Source organism: Puma concolor, chromosome C2 (genome assembly GCF_028749965.1).
Source record: "Puma concolor isolate L17-30 chromosome C2, mPumCon1.1.hap2, whole genome shotgun sequence".
In the NCBI taxonomy this organism is placed as follows: domain Eukaryota; kingdom Metazoa; phylum Chordata; class Mammalia; order Carnivora; family Felidae; genus Puma; species Puma concolor.
Genome location: NC_141675.1, coordinates 75446731 through 75473918, shown reverse-complemented (window position 1 = coordinate 75473918; position 27188 = coordinate 75446731). Strand labels below are relative to the sequence as shown.

General features: G+C 39.4%; 1 protein-coding gene across 4 annotated transcripts in view; it reads left to right on the top strand.

Moving 5' to 3' along the window:
- Positions 1-27188, top strand: part of MCF2L2 (MCF.2 cell line derived transforming sequence-like 2) — a 267461-nt gene that overhangs the window by 230842 nt on the left and 9431 nt on the right. For 3 of the 4 annotated variants that reach the window (XM_086674820.1, XM_086674818.1, XM_086674821.1), the window contains 4 exons: positions 6879-7094; positions 7988-8080; positions 8255-8333; positions 8764-9020. In XM_086674820.1, coding sequence (XP_086530946.1) covers positions 6879-7094; positions 7988-8080; positions 8255-8333; positions 8764-9005 — 630 coding nt within the window. In that variant the 3' untranslated portion in view covers positions 9006-9020. Of the gene's footprint in view, positions 1-6878; positions 7095-7987; positions 8081-8254; positions 8334-8763; positions 9021-27188 lie in introns of those variants that run through there. The other variant, XM_086674819.1, reaches the window with a different exon arrangement.

Genomic DNA, 27188 nt, shown 5'->3' with positions numbered 1-27188 from the left:
TTAGCAACCTTAATTCCCATTTGTCACGTAACTTGACATAGTCTCAGATTCCAGGGATTAGGACGTGGCCCTCTTTGGGAGGCTGTTATTCTGTCTACCACACGAGGATCAAGCATTCTGAGAATTACATTTCAGACAGATACTTTTCCTTCTTATTTTTATCCCATTTTAACATACTGTTTATTGAAGTCTAGGCAAATGAAATGACCTTTCTTTTCTTTCCTGATCATAAGTCAAACCTTGCAAATTAATTAGGGGCCAACGTGGTCTTTTTATTTCCCTCCCTCCTGGTATTTCTCTGACCAGCATCTCAGAAACAGCCCCACTGGGTCCACAGTGATCAGGCAGTGAATGCTGTTACTGTCCCCTGGGACTCAAGAGTGCTCTCTGCTTACTTCTGATGCATGATTCAGAAGGGTATTCATGGAGCACAGCGTATGTGAGGGAGGGGATGATTTTCTTGGTAAAATTCTTTTCCTTCTTCATTTAAGGGAACTCAAGGAAGCAATTTGTTTAATCATTTTGGGACGTCTTCCTGTTCTTTTTATCTTTGAACACGTGTCAGCTAATCCTGTTAGTATCCATCTCCCTGAATCAAATGAATGGCTTGGAAATCATACACAGGGCAGGAAACTCCCAGTTTTATTCTAAGTGTGGGTAACATAGGAGGAGGAAGTTATGAGAAAATAATTACCAAAATGTGAGTAAGTAGAATTCTAATTTCACTTAAAGGCAGCTTGCATGCAAATGAGATGAAGCAGCTTATAGAGTTTTAGACAGTTTTGCATCAAATGCAAAGAACTTCTTTCTCCCATATGTCCTCGGAATTGTGCCTTTGACATAAACTCTTGGTATTTTTCACTAAGATTTTAACTTGCTTTACGTCTAGTACATTAGCTACTTTACCCTGACAGTTTTATCTAATCCTATTGAATTATAGAAGAGCAGGCGGTGAAATTTTCAGTTTCTGATTCAGGAATAGATCCACGGAAAGAAGAGTTAGCTCACCCAAGATTACGTTGTGCATCAGCCTGGACTACTTCTTGGACATCTTCCTTCCCTGTCCAGGGTGCCATTCTCTCAACACTTTGTTCATCTGATTTTGTTTAGCGTTTACTAGCAACTCAGCTACTCCTAACTCAGATCTTAGGACTCTGACTCTGCTTTGTAGAACCTTAGCACAGGGTGTTTACAATCATGTGCTGAGTGTGTGGAACCCAGAACTTAACCTGTTAGTTTCACTACTTAGTATCCAATATTAACGTGGTTCTGAAAAGGAAGGACACTGAACTTCAGTGGGTGAATGCATAATTAAAACAACTGAAAATATTCCCTCCTGATATTTACAATGTTATTCCTGTTGTACACTCAGTTAGTTCTTGGTTTAATTTAATCACAGAAACTAAAAAAAAAAAAATTGTTTTAAGAAAGTTTATTTTGTGGAACACCGAGATGTCATTTATTCCTTCCATTTGCAAAAAAAAAAAAAAAAAAAAAAGAGTCCCCTCTATTCAATCCAACGCATAAAATAGAGATTTGTATAGAGTCCTTTTAAATCCTGACTTGTCAGGAACAAGTTCCAAAGTTGAGTAGTAAAGGTTATTTTCTGGAACAAATTATGCCATTCAATACAGGATATATTTTTATTGCAAGTTTTGTGGGCTAAGGCCAGGTATTTTATTTCAGTTCCTACTTTACTTACCTTAGTGTTGGCTGCAGAGATAAGACTGAGTAAATAATCTTAACAACTCAGTGAAATTGCATTGTGCTTCTTCCCACGCTCAAGACACCTGTGTCAAAGGGCGGTTGGTTGTAAGGAGTTAACGAGGATTAAATCATAATAAAAGCAGCTAGCACTGTGCCTGGCAGCTGGTAGATGCTGAAGAAAGGGCCCTACAGCTGACTTCCTTGGGTACTTGATCAGACCGGAAAGGAAGGAACCCCTTTGCTTCTGGTGATTGTATTAAGGGGCTTTTCTGTCCTATGGCTTCTTCTTTTTGTTTCTGGACTGACTTTGTGCTGATACATTTATCCAGATGTTTCCTATGTCTTTGTGCAAGAAGTATATATCCTTGTCACATTGCTGTCACTGCCAGGAATGGAAACCTGGGCATCAGAAAGTGGTCTCTTTCTTGAGGCCATATTCACTACACACTCTCCCAACCAGATTCTTCATTTCGCTGATATAGTCACATTTGAAATTCTTCTATCAGAGTTCTTACCTACAAAATTCCACACATGAAAAATGGTAATAGTTACTAGTTTATATTGCCATCATTTCCCACATGAGGGAGGCCATCTGACTTTTCATGTCATTATTTGTTTTGGGATAGCCCCTGTGTTGTATCTCTGAGTTGATATCCATTAGATGCAACACACCAGGGGTGCCTGGGTGGCTCAGTTGGTTAAGCGTCCAACTTTGGCTCGGGTCATGATCTCACTGCTCGTGAGTTCAAGTCCTGCATCGGGCTCTGTGCTGACAGTGCAGAGCCTGGAGCCTGCTTCGGATTCTGTGTGTGTGTCTCTCTCTCTGCCCCGCCCCCACTCATGCTTTGTCTCTCTTTCTATCTCCATCTAACTTAAAAAGATTCAAAACACCAAAATGATGGCCAGAATATTACATCATTACTAGAAAACCTGGTTTGCAGATATATTCATTTCCTAGAGCTGCAATAAAAAAGCTCCACAGTTCTGGAGGCTAAAAGTAAAAAATCAGGGTGATATCAGGCCTTTGCTCCCTCTGAAGACTCTAGGAAAGAATCCTCCTTCCTTGCTTTCACCCCTGGCTTCTAGTAGTTGCCAGCAATTCTCGGCATTCCTTGGCTTATAGCTGCATCACTCCAGTTTCTGCCTGTCTTCATGGAGTCACCTCTATGTGTGTGCCTGTGTCTGCGTCTCTGTTTTCTCTTCTCATGAGGACACTAGTCATTGCATTAGGGCCCACCCTATTCTAGGAGGATTTCCTTTTAGCTAAGTACAACTGCAAAGACCTTATTTCCAAATAATGTCACATTCTGAGGCCCCAGGTGGACATGAGTTTTTTTGGAGACATTGTTCAATCTAGTACTGGGGCATCACCAAATTAGCTTCCTCACAGTGTGGAGCATTTAGTTTCGTGTCCCCCCAGGTACTCGTGCCAGTAAACGAATAAATATTATATGTCAAAGGGACATATATCTGCAGGAGTTATGCATGTGGTCTCCGGCCCTGGAACCAACTTCAATCTAATTGGAAAGAAAGGATACATATAGTTGAAAAGATGACCAAGGGTCATCTTTGATCTTGCTCAGAGGGATCCCCCTGCCCTTGCCCTTGGGAGGTGGGGTTGCCTCCATGCCAGCATACATCCTCGCTGGTGGTAATACGTGTGCACCTGCTCTTCATCAGCTCTGCATAGGGCACACACCCTTGACTCCTGCAAGATGGGCCTTGAGCATTGAGATGTCCAATCCCATCACAAGTGTGGTCCCTAGAAAGTGTATGCAAATACCTGGATGACATGCAGCCCTTCTGTTTCAGCTGGACTCAAAAGACCCAGCAGTTCCCTCCATTGACCTCCAGTGATGATGGGCTTACTGGAACAGGTGACCATAGAGCCTTGGGAAGAGTCAGAACAAAGAGTCGGGCTCACAGAGGTGGGAATGGGACAATTCCAGGACTCATAGCAGCTCTAGGGCCTTGGCTTGGGAGAAGTGGAGGTTTTCACCTGTGTGCCCTGCCTGTATGTGCCAGATACATCCACACACCTGATGTCTTCTCTCACCACCCACTGACTGGTTCATTCCCTCTGTCCATGTCTTGTCCTCTTCCTCATAGTTTCTGGTGACTCACTTTATTGCTCTGCTACCTAATTGTATTTTACACCTCTTGCTCTCTTACAACGCATCTCACAGCTACAATTCCTGTGGATTCCTGCCTTAGTTCAGACAGCAGTCAAGTTGGCTGGCCCCTCTCTGAATTTATATCCGTTGGTCAATTGCCTACTAAGGTGCAAACAGCTGTGGCTGCTGGAGGGATGAGGTGGAAAGAGCAGAGGTGATAAAGACAACATCGCCACCTAAAGTTGCCTCTTCAGCAAAGCTATAGACAAGGCAGTATCCTCATGGCCTTGGCAGTCACTTTAACTAACCTCACCCAGCTCTCCACAGGTCATTAGAGAGTACACACCTGGACTTGTTCCCCACTCCCCCATCATTCGGGTTTCTTTTAGAATTGCTTTTACCAGCTGTGCTTCGAAGTGATGCCTGCACGTTCACCAAATGTGTTGTCAGAAAACAGCTTTACCTAAAATCCACTTGTCTATTCTGGGGTGTGGTTGAGGACATGTTCAGTATTTGACTCAGTGATTCTTTATTGAGGACCAGGACCCATGGAAGAAATTTCTCTCATATCTCATTAATAGGAATTGCTGTGTGTTTCCTGAACAACTGGTTTGGGTATGTTTTGGGGCATAATGTATCATATAGTGTTTCCCTCTGTACTGCCCACTAGAAGGTCAGAATCTTGTCTGCAACAGGTTTACATGGCTTTATTATATGGGTTTTATGTACAACTTCTTCATCTTTATTTTAATCTTTTTTTCACCCTAATTTCCTTGGTTATTTTCTGTCTGCTTCTATTGTATATATTTTTATAAGATATATCAATTTTTTTAATGAGGTGGAATATAAATACATTTTAAAATAGAAACTACCAGGGTGCCTGGATGGCTCAGTTGGTTAAGCATCTGACTCTTGATTTCGGCTCAGGTCATGATCTCACAGTTCACGGATTAGAGCCTTGCATTGGGCTCTGTGCTAACAGCGAGGACTGACATGGGATTCTCTGTCTCCCTCTGTCTCTGCCCCTCCCCTGCTTATGCCCCCCACCAAAGTAAAATAAGTAAGCTTAAAAAAAATAAAATAGAAACTACTGATTATAGCTGTTCATGTGGCAAATATTAAGCACCTACTTTTGCCAATGGCCTTGATGAAAACGTATTTCCTGCATTATTTATGTGTATATAGTAGAAACTGAATGGGTTTAAAGGAGAATGCAATCACTGCAATTGCCACAGTGGCTCCTGGAAGGATGTGGAAAGGATGTGGAAAAAGTGAAGAATTTCTCAGGGGTCCTCATGAACCCATTATCCATCTGTTTTGGAGCCTGGTCAAGCTGAGCCTGTGCAGTCAAAGCTAGAGTCATGCTTTCAGGGGCACAGTCCTTATGGCTTGGGGCTCTTTATTCCTTCACTCACCACAGTTTACACGTGTAAACTGTACAAAGCAAAAAGAGAAAAATAGCACCGTAAGCACCATAGAAATGACTAGAGTCTATGTTCTTTTTTATTTATTTTTTTTAATTTTTTTTTTAACATTTATTTATTTTTGAGACACAGAGAGAGAGAGAGCATGAATAGGGGAGGGTCAGAGAAAGAGGGAGACACAGAATCCGAAACAGGCTCCAGGCTCCGAGCTGTCGGCCCAGAGCCCGACGCGGGGCTCGAACCCACGGACCGTGAGATCATGACCTGAGCGAAGTCGGACGCTTAACCGACTGAGCCACCCAGGTGCCCCGAGTCTATGTTCTTGAAGTTTTTATTTTAGAATTTCAGAAGTGCAGCAAATCATTTTAATATTCACAGTTTGCTCAATATAAACAATAAATTATAAAAATGCCCAGTTATAAATAATGCACATATTTCTAGTATTAACTCTCAGGAATTGTAAGGATTTATGTCAGCTAGACATAACTCAGGGAAAATTCTCTTTCCTGGTCCTTTTCAAATAATTTTCTCCTTTTGGCGTTTTCCTTTAGGGAAATAAATTCTTTATTATCTACCTCAAGTGGTCTAGTTTTTTTAAAAATACAAGATAGGGGCGCCTGGGTGGCGCAGTCGGTTAAGCGTCCGACTTCAGCCAGGTCACGATCTCGCGTTCCGTGAGTTCGAGCCCCGCGTGGGGCTCTGGGCTGATGGCTCAGAGCCTGGAGCCTGTTTCCGATTCTGTGTCTCCCTCTCTCTCTGCCCCTCGCCCATTCATGCTCTGTCTCTCTCTGTCCCAAAAATAAACGTTGAAAAAAAAAATTTTTAAAAATACAAGATAAAATACAATATTCTTAGCTCATCTCATTCCGCTACCCTTTGGAGACAGCTCAGAGATGGCAGAGTCACTAATTTGGACTTTTAACCAGACACAGGAGAAAGGTGGGTTTGCTAGTGGAGGGATAAGCATCGTAAAATGGTCCCTGAAGCCAAATAGACTTTCTAAAACATTTTGTCATTTGGGGTTATCTTTGCCTCATCCACTCACTCTGAAAAACACAAAGTTGAATGTAATTACTATTTCCATTACACTGTTATGAAGATTAGGGGATACTAAGCTTTTTTCCTTCAGAACAAATCTCACGTTCCCAGCTTCTCATACCCGAGGCAGATGTTAGGATACAGATGAAATGCATGGATTATGATGGAATAGGTCCATAATGCAGCAAAAATTCTGTCACTCCTGAACATACCTAAATGTGAATCTCTTGCCCTTTTAAAGTAGACTGTCATGTATCAAAAACAAAGAAGAGGAAACAGAATTCTGCTAGCTGAAATTAACTCTAAAGACAAAAATAGCAGAGTACCAGTATCTTTACTTCAGGTATTTCTAACATGCTTTATGTTTCTTACCTTGCACAGCTGAACTATTTCCCTACATAACTGAAAGGTGCCATGCTCAGTGAAGCTCACAAAATTGTAGTTTTGATTTAGTGACAGATGAGCCTGACTGGCACTTTCAAAATTGTCAACTTCAAATAAGCACGCTTTATAATTTGGAAATAGACCCTTATGGGCTCTTTCCCTGTCAAGAAATGTAACAGCTTATTTTTATGTATGTCTGTGTTTCCCAAAGGATGACATCAGGAAACTGGGCAAGCTGTTGATGCATGGCTCTTTCAGTGTCTGGACAGTTCACAAGGATCGTTATAAAATGAAGGATTTTATTCGATTTAAGCCCAGCCAGAGGCAAATCTATCTTTTTGAAAGAGGAATCGTGTTCTGTAAGATACGAATGGAGCCCAGTGACCAGGGCCTATCTCCTCATTACAGCTTTAAGAAATCCATGAAGGTAAAGGGGTCCTATTGCATTTGGGAATCAGCACGACCCTATGGAGAGAAATATCAATATCCTTGTTTTACAGATCAGGAAACTAAAGCCTAGAGAGGAGAGGTTAACTTGCCAAATGCCACACAACAGAACTAGACTCCACATCCAGACCTTTCTAACTCCAAAGTCAAGCTGGTAATCAGTCACTGAACAGGGTCAGGGCTGGCATTGAGAAAAGAGTGCTAGGTAGAGAAAAGGGACCATATGGCAGCCTGTCTGGACAAATTAATTGGGAAAGTACCTTCCAGGCAGAGGGGTGAAAGACTTGGTGATTAGAACATGGGCTGGATTTCATCTTTGACTTACCCTTCTCAACCACACATCTTTGCATACAAGCGTTGACAGTATCCTGGCTCTGGAGGTGTAGGAACCCACGTCTACACCAAGCATCATCTCTCGCCTGTGTAGGAAATATTTCATAGCTGGTGAGGAGACCCCCCTCCCCCCCACACACACATGCATGTGTGCAACACACACACATTTGTGCTTTTGTGATTAAAGTTGCTAGTTGTTCATAGTAGCTTTTGTTATTTATGTTTCTTAGTGGAGACTAATTCAGTTACTATTATATACAGATTTGTGAAATACTTAGGTATTAAAGGAGAGATGATCTCTTTGCTTAAAGGTTGAGAAGTCCATGAAAAGATACAGTCTGTGTTGTCCCCTGAAACAGAGAAGAGAGATGACACTGTGTGCTTTATGCTCCTTGGGGCCATTAACAGACAACAACAACATGTGAAAGGAAGATAGAAGAAGAGAACTACCAAGGGTAGAAAGAACTGGAGTGGCTGACGGGGACAGTTTAAAAATCAGACAACAGTGGTACAGCAGTTTTTCTTCTTTCTTTACAATAGCTGAAGACACTTTCAGTTCGCCAGCTTGGAAGAGGGAGCAACAGAAAGTTTGAAGTTGCCAACCGAAATGGACTTGAGAAATACATCCTGCAGGTAAAGCTCATGCCTTCCTCACAGGTGTCTGCTACTCTTTCCTTATTGTGTTCCCTGACTTGGCAAGTGTTTTCTATCTCATTATTCTAAAGGTCATCCAGAAAATAAAAACCCTGTCCAATTAATGTTCCATGTGATCTGATACTCAGAGTGTCTTCTTATCTGCAATTGCAGGCAACTTCAAAGGAAATCAGAGATTGTTGGTTTTCAGAAATAAGTAAATTACTAATGGAACAGCAAAACAATATTAAAGGTAAGGTTACCCCTGCTTTTAGTTTGCAGAGTTATACTGATTCTAATTTTGTGGTGGGCGTGCACACTGGGGATATTGTTAAAGAAAATGGTTTGCCAGGAAAATAACTGTGGCCACATTTTCATGGCACCTGGAAGCACCTATGCTTGCTTTAAGTTGTGTGGGGTTTGTATGTGTGTGTGTGTGTGGTTGTGTGTGGATGTGTCCCTTTCAACTGTGTTCCCCCTACATACCAAATTGTCGAGGTCAACTTTCTCAACCCCAAATCCCAAACCCATCCAAGATTATGTTATGGGGATTTAAATGGCCAGTACTACTTTCAGAAGCTGTACTGCTTTTTTTTTTTTTTAAAGCTGAGATATAATTAGCATACCATAAAATGCACTCTTATTAAACTGTATAGTTCAATGGGTTTTGATCTCTTCACAAGGTTGTGCAACCATCACCAGAACATTTTCATCACCCTCCCCGACAATAAAACCCTGTGCCCATTGGCAGTCATTCCCCATCTTCCTCCTCCCCTCTGACCCTGGCAACTGTGAATCTGCTTTCTATCTCTGTGGATTTTCTTTTTCTGGACATTTTACAGAAACAGAATCATATAACATGTGGCATGTTCTGTTTAGTTTCTTTCACCCAGCAAAATTTTTCCAGTGTTCATCCATATTGTAGCATGTCTCAGTGCTTTATTCCTTTCCATAGCTGAGATATAGTACATTGTATGGATATAACATATCTGTTTATCCATTCATAAGCTGATGGATATTTTGGTTGTTTCCACTTTTTGGATAGTACGAATAATGCTGCTATGGAAACTTGTGTATAAGTTTTTGTGGGAACCTCTGGGAAAAAATACATATATATATTATACACGTATACATGTATAATATATATAAATAATTTCTGGGCCATATGGTAACACTAACTCTATGCTAACTTTCTGAGGAATTTCCAAATTGTTTTCCAAAGCACTACTGCCATTTCTTGTTTGCACCAGCAAGGTGTGAGGGTTCCATCTTCTCCCTTCCCTCACCAACATTTGTTATTGTCTTTTTATTATTACTATTATTGTTATAGCCATCTCAATAAATATGGAATGGTAGCTCATTGTGGTTTTGATTTGCACTTCCCTAATGCTAGTAATATTGAGCATCTTTTCATGTGCCTATTGACTATTTAAAAAAAATTTTTTTAGGGGCACCTGGGTGGCTCAGTCGGTTAGGCGTCCGACTTCGGCTCAGGTCATGATCTCACAGTCTGTGAGTTCGAGCCCTGCGTCGGGCTCTGTGCTGATAGCCCCTTCCATGCTCATGCTCTGTCTCTCTCAAAAATAAATAAATGTTGGGGTGCCTGGGTGGCTCAGTCGGTTGAGCATCCGACTTCAGCTCAGGTCGTGATCTCATGGTCTGTGAGTTCGAGCCCTGCATCGGGCTCTGTGCTGACCGCTCAGAGCCTGGAGCCTGCTTCAGATTCTGTGTCCCTCTCTCGCTCTGCTCCTCCCCCGCTCATGCTCTGTCTCTCTCTCTCTCTCAAGAATAAATAAAACATTAAAAAAATTAAAAAAAAATAAATGTTAAATTTTTTTTTAATGTTTGTTTATTTTTGAGACAGAGAGAGACAGAGCATGAGCGGGGGAGGGGCAGAGAGAGAGAGACAGACACAGAATCCGAAGCAGGCTCCAGGCTCTGAGCTGTCAGCACAGAGCCCGATGAGGGGCTCAGACCCACAAACCGTGAGATCATGACCTGAGCCAACCAACTAAGCCACCCAGGCACCCCAACTTACTGGCCATTTGTATATTTTCTGTGAAGAAATGTCTATACAACGCTTATGTCCATTTTAAAATTAGATTATCTTTTTATAGTGGTTGTAAAACCTTATTTCTATATTCTGGGTACTAGACTTTTATCAGATATATGATTTACAAATATTTTTTCGCATTCTGTGGCTTGTCTTTTTGCTTTCTTGATCACTTCTTTGTTGAAGTCTAATTTATCTATTTTTTTTCTTTGGTTGTTTGTGTTTTGGCGTCATATCTAAAAAATCATTGCCTAACGGCGCCTGAGTAGCTTAGTTGGTTAAGCATCCAACTCCTGATTTCAGCTCTGGTCATGATCTCATGGTTTGTGTGATCGAGCCCTGCATTGTCAGTGCAGAGCCTGCTTGGGATTCTGTCTCTCCCTCTCTCTCTATCCAGCCCTCTATCTCTCAAAATAAATAAATAAACATTAAAAGAAAAAAAGAAATCATTGCCTAATCCAAGATTTATACCTGTGCTTTCTTCTAAAAATTTGTTTTTAACTCCTTGATCCATTTTGAGTTAATCTTTGAATTAGGGATCTAAGCTTATTCTTCCACATGTCCCTGAACCGTTGGTTAAAAAGACTGTTCTGTTCTTCACTGAATGGTCTGGGCACTTTTTATGGATTCGAGTGCCTTAACAATGTTTGTATTCCCCCCAAATTCATATGTTGGAACTTTACCCAATGGTAACACCCAATGGTATTAGGAAGTGAAGACTTTGGGAGGTAATTAGGAGTAGGTGAGGTTATAAGAGTGGAGCTGACATGAATAGGATAATACCATCATAAATGCCATGAGAGAATTTTCTTCCTATCTCTGCTCTCTGCTATGTGAGGATATAATGAGAAGTCAGCAACCTGCAACCCAGAAGAGAACCCTCACCAGAACACAACCATGTGATCTAAGATTTCCAAACCTCTAGAACTGTAAGAAATAAATTTCTGTTGTTTATAAGCCACCCAGTCTATGGTACTTTGTTATAGCAGCTTAAACTAAGACAACACCCTTGTTGAAAATCAATTGACCATCGATGCAGAATTTTTGGTTGACAGTCTTTTTCTTTAAGCACTTTGAATATGTCATGCCATTGTTTTGTGGCCTCCATAGTTTCTGATAAGAAATCAACTATTAATCTTATTTGAAAATGTCTTGCATATGACAAGCTGCTTTTCTCTTACTACTTTCAGATTCTTTCTCTTTTGATAGTTTGATATATCTATGTGTATCTCTTTGAATTTATATTTCTTGGAGTTTGTAGATAATTGGATGTGTAGATTCATTTTTTCATCAAATTTGGGAAGTCTTCAGCCATTATTTCTTTTTTTTTTTTTCAACGTTTATTTATTTATTTTTGGGACAGAGAGAGACAGAGCATGAACGGGGGAGGGGCAGAGAGAGAGGGAGACACAGAATCGGAAACAGGCTCCAGGCTCTGAGCCATCAGCCCAGAGCCTGACGCGGGGCTCGAACTCCCGGACCGCGAGATCGTGACCTGGCTGAAGTCAGACGCTTAACCGACTGCGCCACCCAGGCGCCCCAGCCATTATTTCTTTAAGTATTCTTTCAGCCTCTTTGTTTTTGTCTTCTTCTGGGACTTCCATTCTGTCTATATGGGTGTGCTTGATAGTGTCCTACAGATTCTTAGTGGCTCTATAAATTCTTTTTCATTCTTGGGGTGCCTGGGTGGCTCAGATGGTTCAGTGTCAGATTTCAGCTCAGGTCATGATCTCGCGGTTCATGAGTTTGAGCCCCACCCTGGGCTCTGTGCTGACAGCTCAGAGCCTGAAGCCTACTTCAGATTCTGTTTCTCCCTCTCTCTGTGCCCCTCCCCCACTCATGCTCTGTCTCTCTCTCTCTCAAAAATAATAAACATTAAAATTTTTTTAATTAAAAAATAACTATTACAAAAATAAAATAAAATAATAAAATAAATAAATTCTTTTTCATTCTTTTTCTTTTCTTCCTCAAACTGGATAGTTTCAATTGATCTATATCTAAGTTCTCTCACTCTTCTGTCTGCTCAAATTTGCTATTGAGCCACTCTACTGAATTTTTCTTTTTGGTTATTATACTTTTCAACCCAGAATTTCTACTGGCCCCTTTTAAATATAATTTCTCTCTATTTATTTTCTCAATTTGATGAGTGTTTGTTCTCATACTTTCCTTTAGTTCTTTTTTTTTTTTTTTTTTTTTTTGGTTTCTTTGAACATTTTATAAATAGTTGATTTAAAGTCTTGGTCTAGGAAGTCTAATATCTTGGCTTCCTCAGGGACAGTTTCTCTTGATTGCTTTTTTTCTTTTTTCTACATATGGGCCATGATTTCTTGCTCCTTTACATGGCTTACAATTTTTCTGCTGAAAACTGGACTTAATTTTAGAAACCAAAGTCATCTCTATCTCCAGGGTTTTTTGTTGGTATCATTTGTTGTTTTGTTATTGTTTGTTTAGTGATTTTTCCAGTCCTTGCCAGGAGCTCTGTGTGGATAATGGGGTACACCTTCAACACATAGACAAACAGGTGACAGTTCCACCTTAGCTTTCACTTCCTATTTGTACAGAGCCCCAAGATCAACCAGAGATGAGAGCATAAGACCTTCTCAGATTTTTCATGAACATACATACAGACTTGGGCATGTAACATGGTCTTCCAGAGTCTAAGGAATATTGGGAGCTTTTGAAAGCCACTATGGACATCTCATTCCCAAGTTTTACCTTTTAAACTTTTGATTAGCCTATTTTTGTCCCAGCTGTTATCCAGTGCCTTGGGCAGCCAACAAGTTAAACAATTGCCTCTAGTAATTTTCTACAAATATCCCCGGGGAAAAGGTTTTTCACACTGTGCAAGCTCTGAATTGGTCTAAGGAAGGCAGCCTTGTAAGTAGGGTGTTCCAAAGAACTCCCAAGCAAGTCGAATAATGACAGTTCTCTGGAAATGAAACTTTGATTGAACTCCAACCTCGTTCTGCCTCCTCCTATGGCTGCCAGGTTGTTAATTTTCACCATGACTGCAGGCTGTTGGTTTCCAAAGCTACCATCAAGAAGGAGGGGTTGGTTGGGAATAGGGCAGCTAAAATACCACAAAGTTCACTGTTCATACATACTAAGATACTGCCATTTTTCTTGAATAAATATTCCCCTGATTGCTGTAAGCCTTTGCTTAATTTCTAGTGTTCTGAAAGTGTCGTTTCTGTTTTTGCCAGTTTTTTCCATGTTTTCATGGAGGAGACCATTTTTTAGGGTTTTTTTTTTTTTCTCCTGAACTATTTTCACAGGTATCACTTGCTGAATGCCTTTTAATAATTAAAACTCATCTTTGAGTAGGCTTTGCTCTTTCACATTTGTTTTTTCAATTGATCCTCATAACAGCAGGGATATTTGATAGGAAAAATTCACAATAAGCTTGATCAATTGAGTTCAGATATTTCCTTCAGGTAATGTGAAGGCTAAGAAATACTAGTCTCATGTGGAAAATCTCTCTCCTATCATTTATACTGACAATGGTTGTTGTGTTTGGTAAGGAAAGTTATGTGACTATGAAAAGATAAACTTTGTCCTTAGAGACTTAGCAGGAATGCGACCATTTCACATTCTTTCGTGTCTTCTCTGACCATTAGGTGGATAGGAAGATGCAAGGGTGAGTATGCATCACAAGATGTAGAAAAAGATAATCTAAGAAGGGTGATTGGAAAACCACCACATCAGTTTTCTGACACAGCAACCAAGTGATGTAAGTTTCTTATTTAAACTTCTGGCCTTTGCCAAGAAATAATACTACATTATGTAGTTTGTTTTAATTTATATAAAGTTAATATGGGGAAAAACTACTTTTGCTTTTGAACTATTAATACTATACTAAATATATGTTAAGGTGATTGAATATGAGAGCTCTGGAGACATAAAACAGGAAGATGTAATAACCCTAGTAGAACAAGTTACCTGTTTTCCCCAGAAGCAACATTCTAGTCACAAGATTGTACTAGAAATCCTTACCATAGTTTCACAAAGGATGGTTTAGGGATAGCCTGCCTTAGAATTACTTGAAGAGCTTGTTACAAATGCAGGTACCTGGGTCCTATCCTAGAACTGTGGAATTAGGATAGCTGTGGTTAATGACTTGGAATATGCATTTTAGCTTATTAAAGTTTCTGGACAAAGGCCTTAAACTATTATTTTTTAAATGCCTTTATTGAGGTATAATTAACAAAATAAACTGCACATATTTAAAATATACAATCTGATAAGTTTTGACACATGTACACACCTGTGAAAGCATCACCACAGTCAAGATAATGAACACATCTATCACCCCTACAAGATCATACCCCTTTTTATTACCTTTCTCCTATTCTTTCCTCATCCCCCACTGCTTTCCAGGTGGTCACTGATCTTTTTATCACTAAAGATTGGTTTGAATTTTCTATCGTTTCAGAAAGAGAATCATACAGCATGTACTTTTTTTTGGTCTGGTTTCTCTCACTCAGCATAATTTTTGTGTTTTTGTGTAACAGTAGTGTATTCCTTTAAGTGCTGTGTAGTATTCCATTGTTTGGATATACCCCAATTTCTTTATCCATTAACAGGTAAATGCATAAATATTTTTCTTTTTGATATGTCTGGCTAGAGGTTTATCAATTTTATTATTTTTTTCAAATAACCAGCTTCTGGTTTCATTGATCTGTTCCATTCTTTTATTTTTTTAGATTCTATATCATTTATTTCTGTTCTAATCTTTTTTATTTCCTTCTTTCTGCTGGCTTTAGGTTTCATTTGTATTTCCTTTTCTAGTTCCTTGAGGTATAAGGTTAGGTGTTTATTTGAGATTTTTCTTGCTTCTTGAGGTAGGCCTGTATTGTTATATATTTCTCTCCTAGGACCACTTTTGCTGCATCCCAAAGGTTGTGTTTTCATTTTCCTTTGTCTCCATGTATTTTTTTATTTCTTCTTTGATTTCATGGTTTATCTATTCATTGTTTAGTAACAATGTTGTTTAACCTCCATGTATTATTTGTGGTCTTTCCAGACTTTTCCTTGTAGTTGACTTCTAGTTTCACAGTGTTGTGGTCAGAAAAGGTGCATGGTATGACTTCAGTTTTTTTGTTATTTGTTGAGTCCTGTTTGTGACCTCACATGTGATCTATTCTGGAGAATGTTCCATGTGCACTTGGAAAGAGTGTATATTCTGCTGTTTTAGGATGGAATGTGCTGAATATATTTGTTAAGTCCACCTAGTCCAGTGTGTCATTCAAAGCCATTGTTTCCTTATTGATTTTCTGTTTAGATGATCTGTCCATTGATGTAAATGGAGTGTTAAAGTCCCCTACTATTATTGTATTATTATCAATTATTTCCTTTATGTTTGTTATTATTTTATATATTTGCATGCTTCCATGTTGGATGCGTAAACATTTACAATTGTTTTATCTTCTTGTTGGATTGTCCCCTTTATTATTATATAGTGCCCTTCTTTGTCTCTTGTTACAGTCTTTGTTTTAAAGTCTAGTTTGTTCACTGTAAGTGTTGCTATTCTGGCTTTCTTTTGACATCCATTTGCATTAAAAATATTTTTCCAAACACGCACTTTTTTTTTTTAACGTTTATTCACCTTTGAAAGAGAGAGACAGAGCATGAGTAGGGGAGGGGCCAAAAGAGTGGGAGACACAGAATCCAAAGCAGGTTCCAGGCTCTGAGCTGTCAGCACAGAGCCCGATGCGGGGCTTGAACTCACAGACTGTGAGATCATGACCTGAGCCGAAGTTGGGTATTTAACTGACTGAGCCACCCAGGTGCCCCTTTTTAAAAAAATTTTTTAATGTTTATTATTTTTGAGAGAGAGACAGAGCATGAGTAGGGGAGGGGCAGAGAGAGAGAGGGAGACACAGAATCTGAAGCAGGCTCCGGGCTCCAAGCTGTCAGCACAAAGCCCAATGCAGGGCTTGAACCCACGAACTGTGAGATCATGACCTGAGGTGAAGTCGGATGCTTAACCGACTGAGCCACCCAGGCTCCCCTCCAACCACTCAATTTTTAAATTTTTTTTTTTTTAATTTTTTTTTTTCAACGTTTATTTATTTTTGGGACAGAGAGAGACAGAGCATGAACGGGGGAGGGGCAGAGAGAGAGGGAGACAAAGAATCGGAAACAGGCTCCAGGCTCCGAGCCATCAGCCCAGAGCCCGACGCGAGGCTCGAACTCACGGACCGCGAGATCGTGACCTGGCTGAAGTCGGACGCTTAACCGACTGCGCCACCCAGGCACCCCGCCAACCACTCAATTTTAACCTACAGGTGTCATTAGGTCTAAAGTGAGTCTCTTGGAGGCAGCATTTAGATGGGTCTTGGTTTTTTTCTTTATCCATTCAGACACCTTATGTCTTTGATGAGGGCACTTATCCATTTACATTCATAGTAATTATTGATAGATATGTATTTATTGCCATTTTATTTCTTGTTTTGTGGTTGTTTCTGGAGATTTTCTCTGACCTTTCTCATCTTTCTCTCTTTCATGTTTTGCTGATTTTCTTTAGTGATATATTGGGATTTATTTCTCTTTATTTTTTTGCATGTTTCTTAGTGGTTTTTGATATATGGTTGCCATTAGGTTTATATAACCTCTTCTGCAAATAGCAGTCTACTTTAAGTTGATATTTTAAGTCTATATTAAGTTGATAGTCTTTCAAATTTGAACCCATTCCCCTCCCCATGTTTTAGGTATATGTTATTATATTTTATATCCTTTTTTGTGTGTGAGTTCCTTGACTGATTTTTACAGAAATATTCATTTTTACTGCTTTTGTATTTCCTGCCTTTATATTGTCACTTTTAGTATCTCTTTTCCACTCACAGAGTCTCCTTTAATATTTCTTGCAGGGCTGGTTTAGTGGTCATGAGCTCCTTTAGTTTTTGTTTGTCTGGGAAACTCTTTATCTTTCCTTCTATTCTGAATGATAGCCTTGCTGGATAGAGTATTCTTGGCTTTTTATCTTGATGAGGTCCCAATAGTTCATTTTTGCTTTTGTTTCCTTTGCCTCCAGAGACATGTTGAGTAAGAAGTTGCTGCAGCCGAGGTCAAAGAGGTTTTTGCCTGCTTTCTCCTCGAGGATTTTGATGGCTTCTGTCTTATGTTTAGGTTTTTCATCCATTTTGAGTTTATTTTTGTGTATGGTGTCAGAAAGTGGTCCAGATTCATTCTTCTGCATGTTGCTGTCCAGTTTTCCCAACACCATTTGCTTAAGAGACTATCTTTATTTCATTGGATATTCTTTCCTGCTTTGTCAAAGATTAGTTGGCCATACATTTGTGGGTCCATTTCTGGGTTCTCTATTCTGTTCCATTGATCTGAGTGTCTGTTTTTATGCCAGTACCATAGTGTCTTTATGATTACAGCCTTGTAGTACATCTTGATGTCCGGAATTGTGATGCCTCCAGACTTGGTTTTCTTTTTCAGAATTGCTTTGGCTATTCTGGGTATTATCTGGTTCCATACAAATTTTAGGATTATTTGTTCTAGCTCGGTGAAGAATGCTGGTGTTATTTTGATAGGGATTGCATTAAATATGTAGATTGCTCTGGGTAGTATTAACATTTTAACAATATTTGCTCCTCCATTCCATGAGCATGGAGTATTTTTCCATTTTTATTTTTGTATGTCTTCTTCAATTTCTTTATAAGCTTTTTATAGTTTTCAATGTATAGAAATTTCAGCTCTTTGGTTAGATTTATTCCTAGGTATTTTATGGTTTTTGGTTGCTTTTGTTAATTTTAATGGGAGTTCTTTGTGCCTCCTGGATCTGGATGTCTGTTTCCTTCCTCAGATTAGGGAAGTTTTCAGCTATTATTTCTTCAAATTAATTTTCTGCCCCTCTTTCTCTTCTTCTGGGACTCCTGTAATACTAATGTTATTACATTTGATGGATACACTAAATTCCCTAAGTCTATTCTCGTTTTGTATAATTCTCCTTTCTCTCTTTTGTTCAGCTTTATTGCCTTCCATTAGTTTGTCTTCTAGGTCTTTAATTCATTCCTCTGATTCTTCCAGCCTACTATTCAAATTGCATCAACCATGTTTCTAATCTCATTTATTGCACTCTTCATCTCTGATTCTTTTCCAGCTCTTTTATCTCTGAGGTAAGAGTCTCACATGTCCTCTATTATTTTCTCAAGCCCAATGAGTATCCTTATAATTGTTGCTTTAAATTCTCTATGAGGCATGTTACTTACATCCGTTTCACTTAGATCTCTGGCCGTGGCCTTATCTTGTTCTTTCATTTGTGATGAATTACTCCATCTTGGCATTTTGTCTAAGTTTCTGCCTTCTTCTGTATGCTAGAAAAGCCAGTTATGTCTCCTGCTGCTGGAAATAATGGCCTTATAAAGAAGAGGTCATGTAGTGCCCTGGGCCTGGTGCTTCAGGGAGTGCCTCCAGTGTGTGCTGCATGCACTCTACTATGTTCTGGCTGCTGTATCCCTCAGGCCAGTCATCTGCAGAGGCTCTCCTTGCTTGCTGTGAGCAGCGTTTGATCCCTGGCCTGAATGTGGCAAGCTTTAACAGAGGTGTGCTCTGGTCTGCTTGTGAAATGAGACCTGTCACCTCCTCCACTGGAACTAGGGCCCTGCAAAACTTTCTGATTGGGCAACATGGTATGGGAAGGGGTTTTTGCTGGTCTTCTGGGGGTGGGGCTTGCCACACTGGGACTGAGGCAGGAAGACTGAGAATGGTAGTGGAAGGGTAGTAGAGCACAGGGGGGTGGGGCTTAGTGTAAGCAAGTTAGGCAGCCATGCAGCACTATACTGCTTCTCACAGGTGGCTCTGTTTATGCTGAGGACCTGGAAAAGGAAATAGCCCTAACCAGCTCCTTTGTTCCCAAAGAGACGTGTCTGAATGCTGCTTCTCAAGGACAAGCTCTCAGAAGAGCAAATAATCTCCCCCATTTGTGTGCCCCAGGCACTCTCCAGATGCTCTTTCCAAGCTGTATCCCCCTGGGTTGTTTGCCTGCCTTTTCTCCAGGAATAGCTCAGTGTCCTCCAGCTCTGTCCCAGCCGAGCCTTTAAAACTGCAGGCTTTAAGCCCCATTGGTTGCAAGAACCCATGAAAATTCAGCCCCTCTCATTTTCTAAGTCAATGGCTATAGAAATGTTCTCCTTGTACATTCCCCTGTGTGCTCCTCTCTCTCTCTCTCTCTCTCTCATCCTTCTCTGTGACCATGACTGCCTCCCCTCTGCAGCAGCTACAATCTGTTTCTCCCCTAAACCATGTCTCTGCGTTTGCTACTTTCTTCAGTGTGGCCTCTCAAGCCCTACTCAAGTTCTAACCCTGTGCTCCCTAGGTTGTGACAGGAATGTAAAATATAGATAAGAAGCAGAACCCCACAAACATTCTCTGGGACAGATCACATGAAAGTCAAAAACCCAGTTTCAATTAATTTAAGAAGACTGAAATCATATCAGGCATCTTTTCCAACCACAACAGTATGAAAATCAGTTACAGGAAAATACTAGAAGAAACAAAAACATGGAAGCTAAATAACATGTTACTAAACGACCAATGGGTCAATGAAGAAATCAAAGTAAAAATTAAAAAATACCTGCAGACAAATGAAAATGAAAACACTACAGTTCAAAATGTTTGCAACATAGAGAAAGCTCTTCTAAAAGGAAGTTTATAGTGGTACAGACCTACTTCAAGAAAGAAGAAAAATCTCAAATAAACAATTTAACCTCACACATAAAGGAACTAAAAAAAAATAAAACAAAGGCTAAAGTTAGTAGAAGGAAGGAAGTAATAAAAATCAGAATGGAAATAAATGAAATAGAAACTTAAAAATATAGAAAAGATCAATGAAACTAAGAGCGGGCTCTTCATAAAGTTAAACAAAACTGATGAACCTTTAACTAGGCTCAGCAAGAGAATAAGAGAGGACTCCAATAAAATCAGAAATGACAGTTACAATTGACACCAGAGAAAAACGAAGGATTATAAGAGATTACTATGAAAATTTATATGCCAACAAAGTGGACAACCTAGAAAAAATGGATAGATTCCTAGAAATGTGCAATCTTCCAAGACTGAATCAGGAAGAAAAAGAAAATCTGAACGGACCAATTACTAGTAATGAAATTGAATCAGTAATTAAGGAAAAACAACAACAACAACAACTCCCAACAAACAAAAGTCCAGGACAAGATGGCTTCACAAGTGAATTCTACCAAACATTTAAAAAAGATTTAGTATCTATTCTTTTCAAACCATTCCAAAAAATAGAAGAGGAAGTAATGCTTCCACATTCATGCTATGAGGCCATCATTACCCTAATAGCAAAACCAAAGATACTATAAAAAAAGAAAAGTATAGATGAACATCTCTGATGAACACAGATGCAAAAATCCTCAACAAAATATTAGCAAGCTGAATTCAAAAATACATTAAAAGGTTCATTCACCCAATCAAGTGGGATTTATTCCAGGGATACAAGGATAGTTTAATATATGTAAAGCAATCAATGTGATATACTATATTAATAAAATGAGGGATCAAAATCATACAATCATTTCAATAGAGGCAGAAAAAGCATCTGACAACATTCAACATCCATTGATGATAAAATCTCTCAACAAGATAGGTTTAGAGGAAACATACCTCAACATAATAAAGGCCTATATGAAAAGCCCACAGTTAACATCATATTTATTAGTAAAAAACTGAGAGCTTTTCCTCTAACATTAGGAACAAGAGAAGGATGTCCTTTCTCACCATTTTTATTTAACATAATACTGGAGATCCTAGCCATAGCAATCAGACAAGAAAAAGAAGTAAAAGGCATCCAAATTGATAAGCAAGAAGTAAAATTTTCACTATTTGCAAATGACATGATACTATACATAGAAAACCCTAAAGACTCCACCAAAGAACCTATTAGAAGTAATAAATGAATTCAGTAAAGTCATAGTATACAAAATCAATATACAGAAATCTGTTTTGTTTCTATACACTACTAATGATATAGCAGACAGGGAAATTAAAAATTAAAAGTCCCATTTATAATTGCATAAAATAAAATAATAAAATAAAAGTATTAAATACCTAGGAATAAATTTAACCAAAGATGAAAGACCTGTACTTCAAAAACTGTAAGACATTGATGAAAGAAATAAGAGATGACACAAATAAATAGAAAAATATACTATGCTTGAAAGAACAAATATTGTTAAAATGTCCATACTATCCAAAGCAATCTACAGATTCAATGCAATCCCAATGAAAATACCAATAGTGTTTTTCACAAAACTAGAACAAAATATTTTTTTATAAAAAATTTTTAAAGTGTATTTATTTATTGAGAGAGAGAGAGAGAGAGAGAGAGAGGAAGGAGCAAATAGAGAGGAAAAGACAGAATCCCAAGCAGGCTCCATGCTGTCAGTGCAGAGCCCACCATGGGGCTTAAACCCACAAACTGTGAGATCACAACCTAAGCTGAAACCAAGAGTCAAAGGCTTAACCGACTGCGCCACCATGGTGCCTCTAGAACAAAAATCTTCTAATTTGAATGGAACCACAAAAGACCCCCGAATAGCCAGAACAATACTGAGAAAGAAGAACAAAGCTGGAGGTATCACAACCCCAGATTTCAATATATAGTATAAATCTACAGTAACCAAAAGAGTATGGTACTTGCACAAAAATAGACATAGATCAGTGGAACACAAATGATAGCCCAGAAATAAACCCATGTGGGTTTTTTTTTTAATGTTTATTTATTTTTTAGAGAGAGAGGGAGGAAAAGAGGATCTGGAGTGGCTCTGTACTGACAGCACAGAGCCCAATGTGGAGCTTGAACTCACAAACCGTGACATCATGACCTGAGCCGAAGTCAGACACTCAACTGACTGAGCCATCCAGGTGCCACAATCCCATGCTTATATGGTTAACTAATCTATAATGGGAGAAAGACAGTTTCCCCCATAAATCGTGTTGGGAAAGCTGGACAGCTATATTCAATAGAATTAAACTGGGCCACTTTCTTATACCATACACAAAAATAAACTCAAAATGGATTAAAGACCTAAGTGTAAGACCCTAAGCCACAAAACTCCTAAAACAGACAGTGCCTCTTGGAAATCAACCTTAGCAATATTTTTCTGGGTAAATCTCCCAAGCAAAGGAAGCAAGAGCAAAAGTGTAAACTATTGGGACTACATCAAACTAAAAAGCTTTTACACTTTTTAGTGTAAAAGGAAAGGAAAAAAGGAAAAAAAGGAAACCAAAAAGGCAAACCAAACCATCAGCAAACCAAAAAGGCAACCTGCTGAATGGGAGAAAACATTTGCAAATGATACATACAATAAGGCATAAATATCCAAAATAAATAAGGAACTCCTATAATCCAATGCCAAAAAACACAAATAGTCTGATTAAAAAATGAACAGAGGACCTGAATAGACATTTTTCCAAAGAAGACATACAGCTGGCCAACGGACACATGAAAAGATGCTCACCATCAGTCATCATCAGGGAAATACAAATCAAAACCACAAAGAGTATCACCTCACACCTGTCAGAATGGCTACTATCAAAAAGACAAGAAATAACAAATGTTGCTGAGGATGTGAAGAAAAGGGAACCCTCAAGCATTGTTGGTGGGGATGTTAATTGGTGCAGCCACTATGGAAAAGAGTATGAAGATTCATTTAAAAACCAAAAATAAAAGCGCCATACTATCTAGTGATTCCACTTCTGGGTATTTACCCAAAGAAAATGGAAACACCAAATCAAAAACATTTTCCAGGGTGCCTCTGGAGACAGCCAGGAGGAAGGGGCAGTACAGACTCAGAAGGGATTTCGGAAAGGTGCTCCTTATCCCCATCTATGCCTGCCCACTCAAAAACGTTCTCCATCTGTAACTCCTCGCCCTGTGCAAGGCACTCAGGAAGTACTTAATAAGTGATTGTTGAATGAACCTGTAATCCAGTTCAGGTACAGTGCCTGCTTAGTTTTCCTAGGCTCCTTTGGCTTGATCCTAATGGAGGCACCCAGGCCCTCAGTCAAAAAGATGATAGAGGTGAGGGGGTGAGGACTGTGCTAGACAGAGTAAGTACTCTACTACAGCATCTAATAGGCTCTATTATAATTTTATGGTGTGTTTAACTTTTTCTTCCCATTAGACCACGAATTCCTCTAGAGAATGAGGGTTGTCTTATTAGCTTTAACTTCCCTTAGGCCTCATATTATATAAAGGCCTAGCACTCATAGGTGCTCAGTAAATGTTTAGTGAATAAACAAATAAAAGAACTCATTGAATAATCACATCAGGCTGGCAAACCACTCTGCAAGCAGAGTCAGGGGTGATGAGGTTTAGCTCAGGACACATCTCATTCATCTCAGACCTCCAGAGCCCAGCAAGTGTTGAGCTAATCTAACCCAAAAGAATTACTATAATAGTTGGCATTTCAGGACAGGGAAGAGAGGAGGAGGGAGCTATAGCAAGCCCATGAAACAGCTTTTACGAGGATGAAAGGGGATTCCTCCTCCTCACCTCTCCCACTTTAAGACTCATAGCCAGGGGCACCTGGCTGGCTCAGTTGATAGAGCATGCAACTCTTGACCTAGGGATCATGAGTTTGAGCCCCATGTTGGGTGTAGAGATTACTTAAAAATAAAATCTTAAAAAAAAAAAAAAAAAAAAAAAAAGACTTGCAGCCAGTTCGAAGTTAACTGTATAATCCAGCAAATGGTGTCCACTGAACATTCCCTTGTTGACTGTCATGCCCAGAGCCAAGGCAGGTCCTAGACTATGGTGAAGGAGGATGAAGCAGGTCCTTGAAACTTTAGGAGAACCTGAGTGAGCTAGCACCACTCCAACAGGCATAGGGAGGAATGCACGTGCCATTCTTTCCAATGGTTCAACATTCGTGTATATTTCTCTAAAGAAAAGGCAATGGAATGGGATTTGTTCCCTGGATTGAAAATATGGAAACAGCTACCAGCAGTTAGGAAGACCCAGTCCCCGGCACACATGGGATTAAAGGTAGGACCCAGTGGGAGAGTGGGGGAGTGATGGGGGATACCAGCTCTTTAGAAGCTGAGGAAGACATTGCCTGATTCTCAGCCCCTTCCTTAATTATGTGAGTGAGAAGAAAGATATAAAATAGGTTTTCCGCTATTCATTTGTGTGGCTCTAATTAGGCCAGAATTAACAAGAAGGGCAAATGTTTCACATCTAATGTGACTCCCTCTTTGGAAAAGCTGCCCTTTTAAGGAAATGATTTAGGGATAAGAGATTGCCAGTATGTCTCTGCTTGGGAATAAAGACACTGGGTCATGGCAACTTTATTTCTTGCTGTGTCCAGGATTTATGGATTTCACCTCCTCTCAGAGCTTTTCCAGGGAAAGGTTAGGAACACTTGATCCAGGTGCTTCCCCACAAGGCTTCAGCCCTGATTTCTTTGTGTGTCGGTTTTCTGGTGGCTAAAATTGGGTATGGGATCAAAAAGAACAAGTATGGAAGCATTTTATATTCTAATGACATAATAGATTATGGTTTACAGGGCTTTGAATGTGCTGTGTTTGTTGCCATCTTTTCCGTCCTTGCCTGTTTAAATTGAAGATAACCTTTTCCAAGAGACCTTCTACTTTATGCTTTACCACTGCCCATAATCCAAGTCTTGATTTAGTATTTGAGACTTCAGTTTGGGACTATTATGTAATTAATTTCATGGGACATGAAGTATGTATTTAGGCCTACAGTTTATTTAGAAAAGGCATCTGGAAGGAATTTTAGCACAAAATACATTTACTGCGTACCTACAGAGTACAAAAGTCATTGAAGAAATATACACAGACCCCACACCCCAACTCAGGGGCAAAGCTAATTAATGTTATGCTTATTGGTCAGACTTCTAGACTCTTGGATGCTAATGAGCATGAAATGGCAAATTAACAGGAAGATGGTCACATAATAAGTAATTGGATGTGCAGTCTTGGTCAACAAATATTGGTGGCAGTGCCTTTAATAAAGCAGTGATTCTCAATTAGGGTATATATGTGAGTTACAATATTTTATATTTGGGGGGTGCCTGGGTGGCTCAGTCTTGATTTCGGCTCAAGTCATGATCTCACAGTTCTGTGAGTTTGAGCCCCACATTGGACTCTGTGCTGACAGTGCAGAGCCTGCTTGGGATTCTGTTTCCCTCTCTTTCTCTCTCTCTCTGCCCCTCCCCTACTCTCTCTCTCTCTCTCTCTCAAAAAAAAATAAATAAACTTTTTTAAAAAAATCTTTAAAAAATAAAATTTTAGATTTGGAAAATACAAAACGACCTTGTTTTCATCTTAGTACAGACCAGGAAAAGTTAGGCTTGAGAAAAATCTTGGCTGGTGAGAGTTTATAGAATATAGTGCCTAAATTTGCTTTTCACAATAAGACATGTCTCTATAGAATGTAGTAAATGTAGTAGAATGTAGTAAAATCTCTGGGAGGTATGAAATTTTTATGTTTTGTTTTCCATGGAGATTTTATAATGGCTTGTGAAAAACTTTTTAAAAAAAGATAAAATCAGGGACGCCTGGGTGACTCAGTCGCTTAAGTGTCTGACTTCAGCTTAGGTCATGATCTCACAAGTATGTGGATCTGAGCCCCACATTGGGCTCTGTGCTGATGGTGCAGAGCCTGCTTGGATCCTCTGTCCCCCTCTCTCTCTGCCCCTCCCCTGCTCGTGCATGTTCTCTCTCTCTGAAAAATAAACATTAAAAAAAATTTTTTTAAGGATAAGATAAAATCAGATTTTCATCTAAATAGTTAGATGACATCATGACTTTCTTTTCCATTTTGAAAAGCTAAAATGAAGGAAAACCCCTGGTAATGGACTGTCCTTTCAGCTGGGGCCCTACAGATGAGGAAAATGTGTGTTGAGAATTCCATTCTAGGTTATTTAACAGGTGACTCTTCAGATTATCAAGGACTATTAGAAAATTGACCTTATCCAGCCTTATCTAGTCCTGAAGTATGTTTTGTTTCTTGAAGCATTTAACTCCCTTTTTCATGTGCCAAGATTATCTCTCTCTCTTTTTTTAATGTTTATTTTTCAGAGAAATAGAGAGACAAAGCATGAGTGGGGGAGGGGCAGAGAGAGAGGGAGATACAGAATCTGAAGCAGGCTTCAGACTCTGAGATGTCAACACAGAGCCTGATGTGGGGCTTGAACTCATGGACCACGAGATCATGACCTGAGCCTGAGTCAGACGCCCAATGAACTGAGGCACCCAGGCACTCCATGTGCCAATATTCTCTTAAAGAGACTGTTAAAAGACTCTTTGCTTGAAGACATTGGTATACAATTGTCAACAGTGGCATAATCTATAAATTTATAGATATGACTACTTGATAAGTTATAACTCCCTCACCTAAAACATAAGGATGTGGATTGTCCCGGTGCCTTTCTGTTTTTTCTTCTGTCTATTCTGCTAATTCCAAGTGATCAGACTCAAAGGTATGAGATAAGCAGAAGAATGGATAACATTTAGTTAAGTGCGCCTTCGTCTAGACTTGGTTGTAGGCTGTTTGTGTGTGTGTGTGTGCGCATGCTCACAGTTCAATGCTAGGAAAGCAGGCTGGCTTCAGGAGTCAGGGAGATAACAAGGGAATAACCATTATGTCCTGTGAACTTTGACAACTTTTTCACAAGTTAGTTTCACAAAAACCAGTCAGCTCTTCAGAAGACTGGCTGACACCTCAAAGCAAAACATAACAAAACAAACCCAGAAACCAAAAAGCAAAACTCAAGAGTTACAGTGTGAAAAGTAGTATATAGTACACTGAAAATACCAAATGCTGGTGATGGTACAAAGCACCAGGAACTCTCATTCTCTGCTGGTGAAAATGCAAAATGGTAGTTTGAGAGTTTCTTACAAAAGCTAAAAATAGTTTTACCATACAGACCAACAATCATATTCTGTGGTATTTACCCAAATGAGTTGCAAACTGTGATTTATCCATACAATGGGAAATTATTCAGGAATAAAAAGAAATGAGCTGGGGCGCCTGGGTGGCTCAGTCAGTTAAGCGGC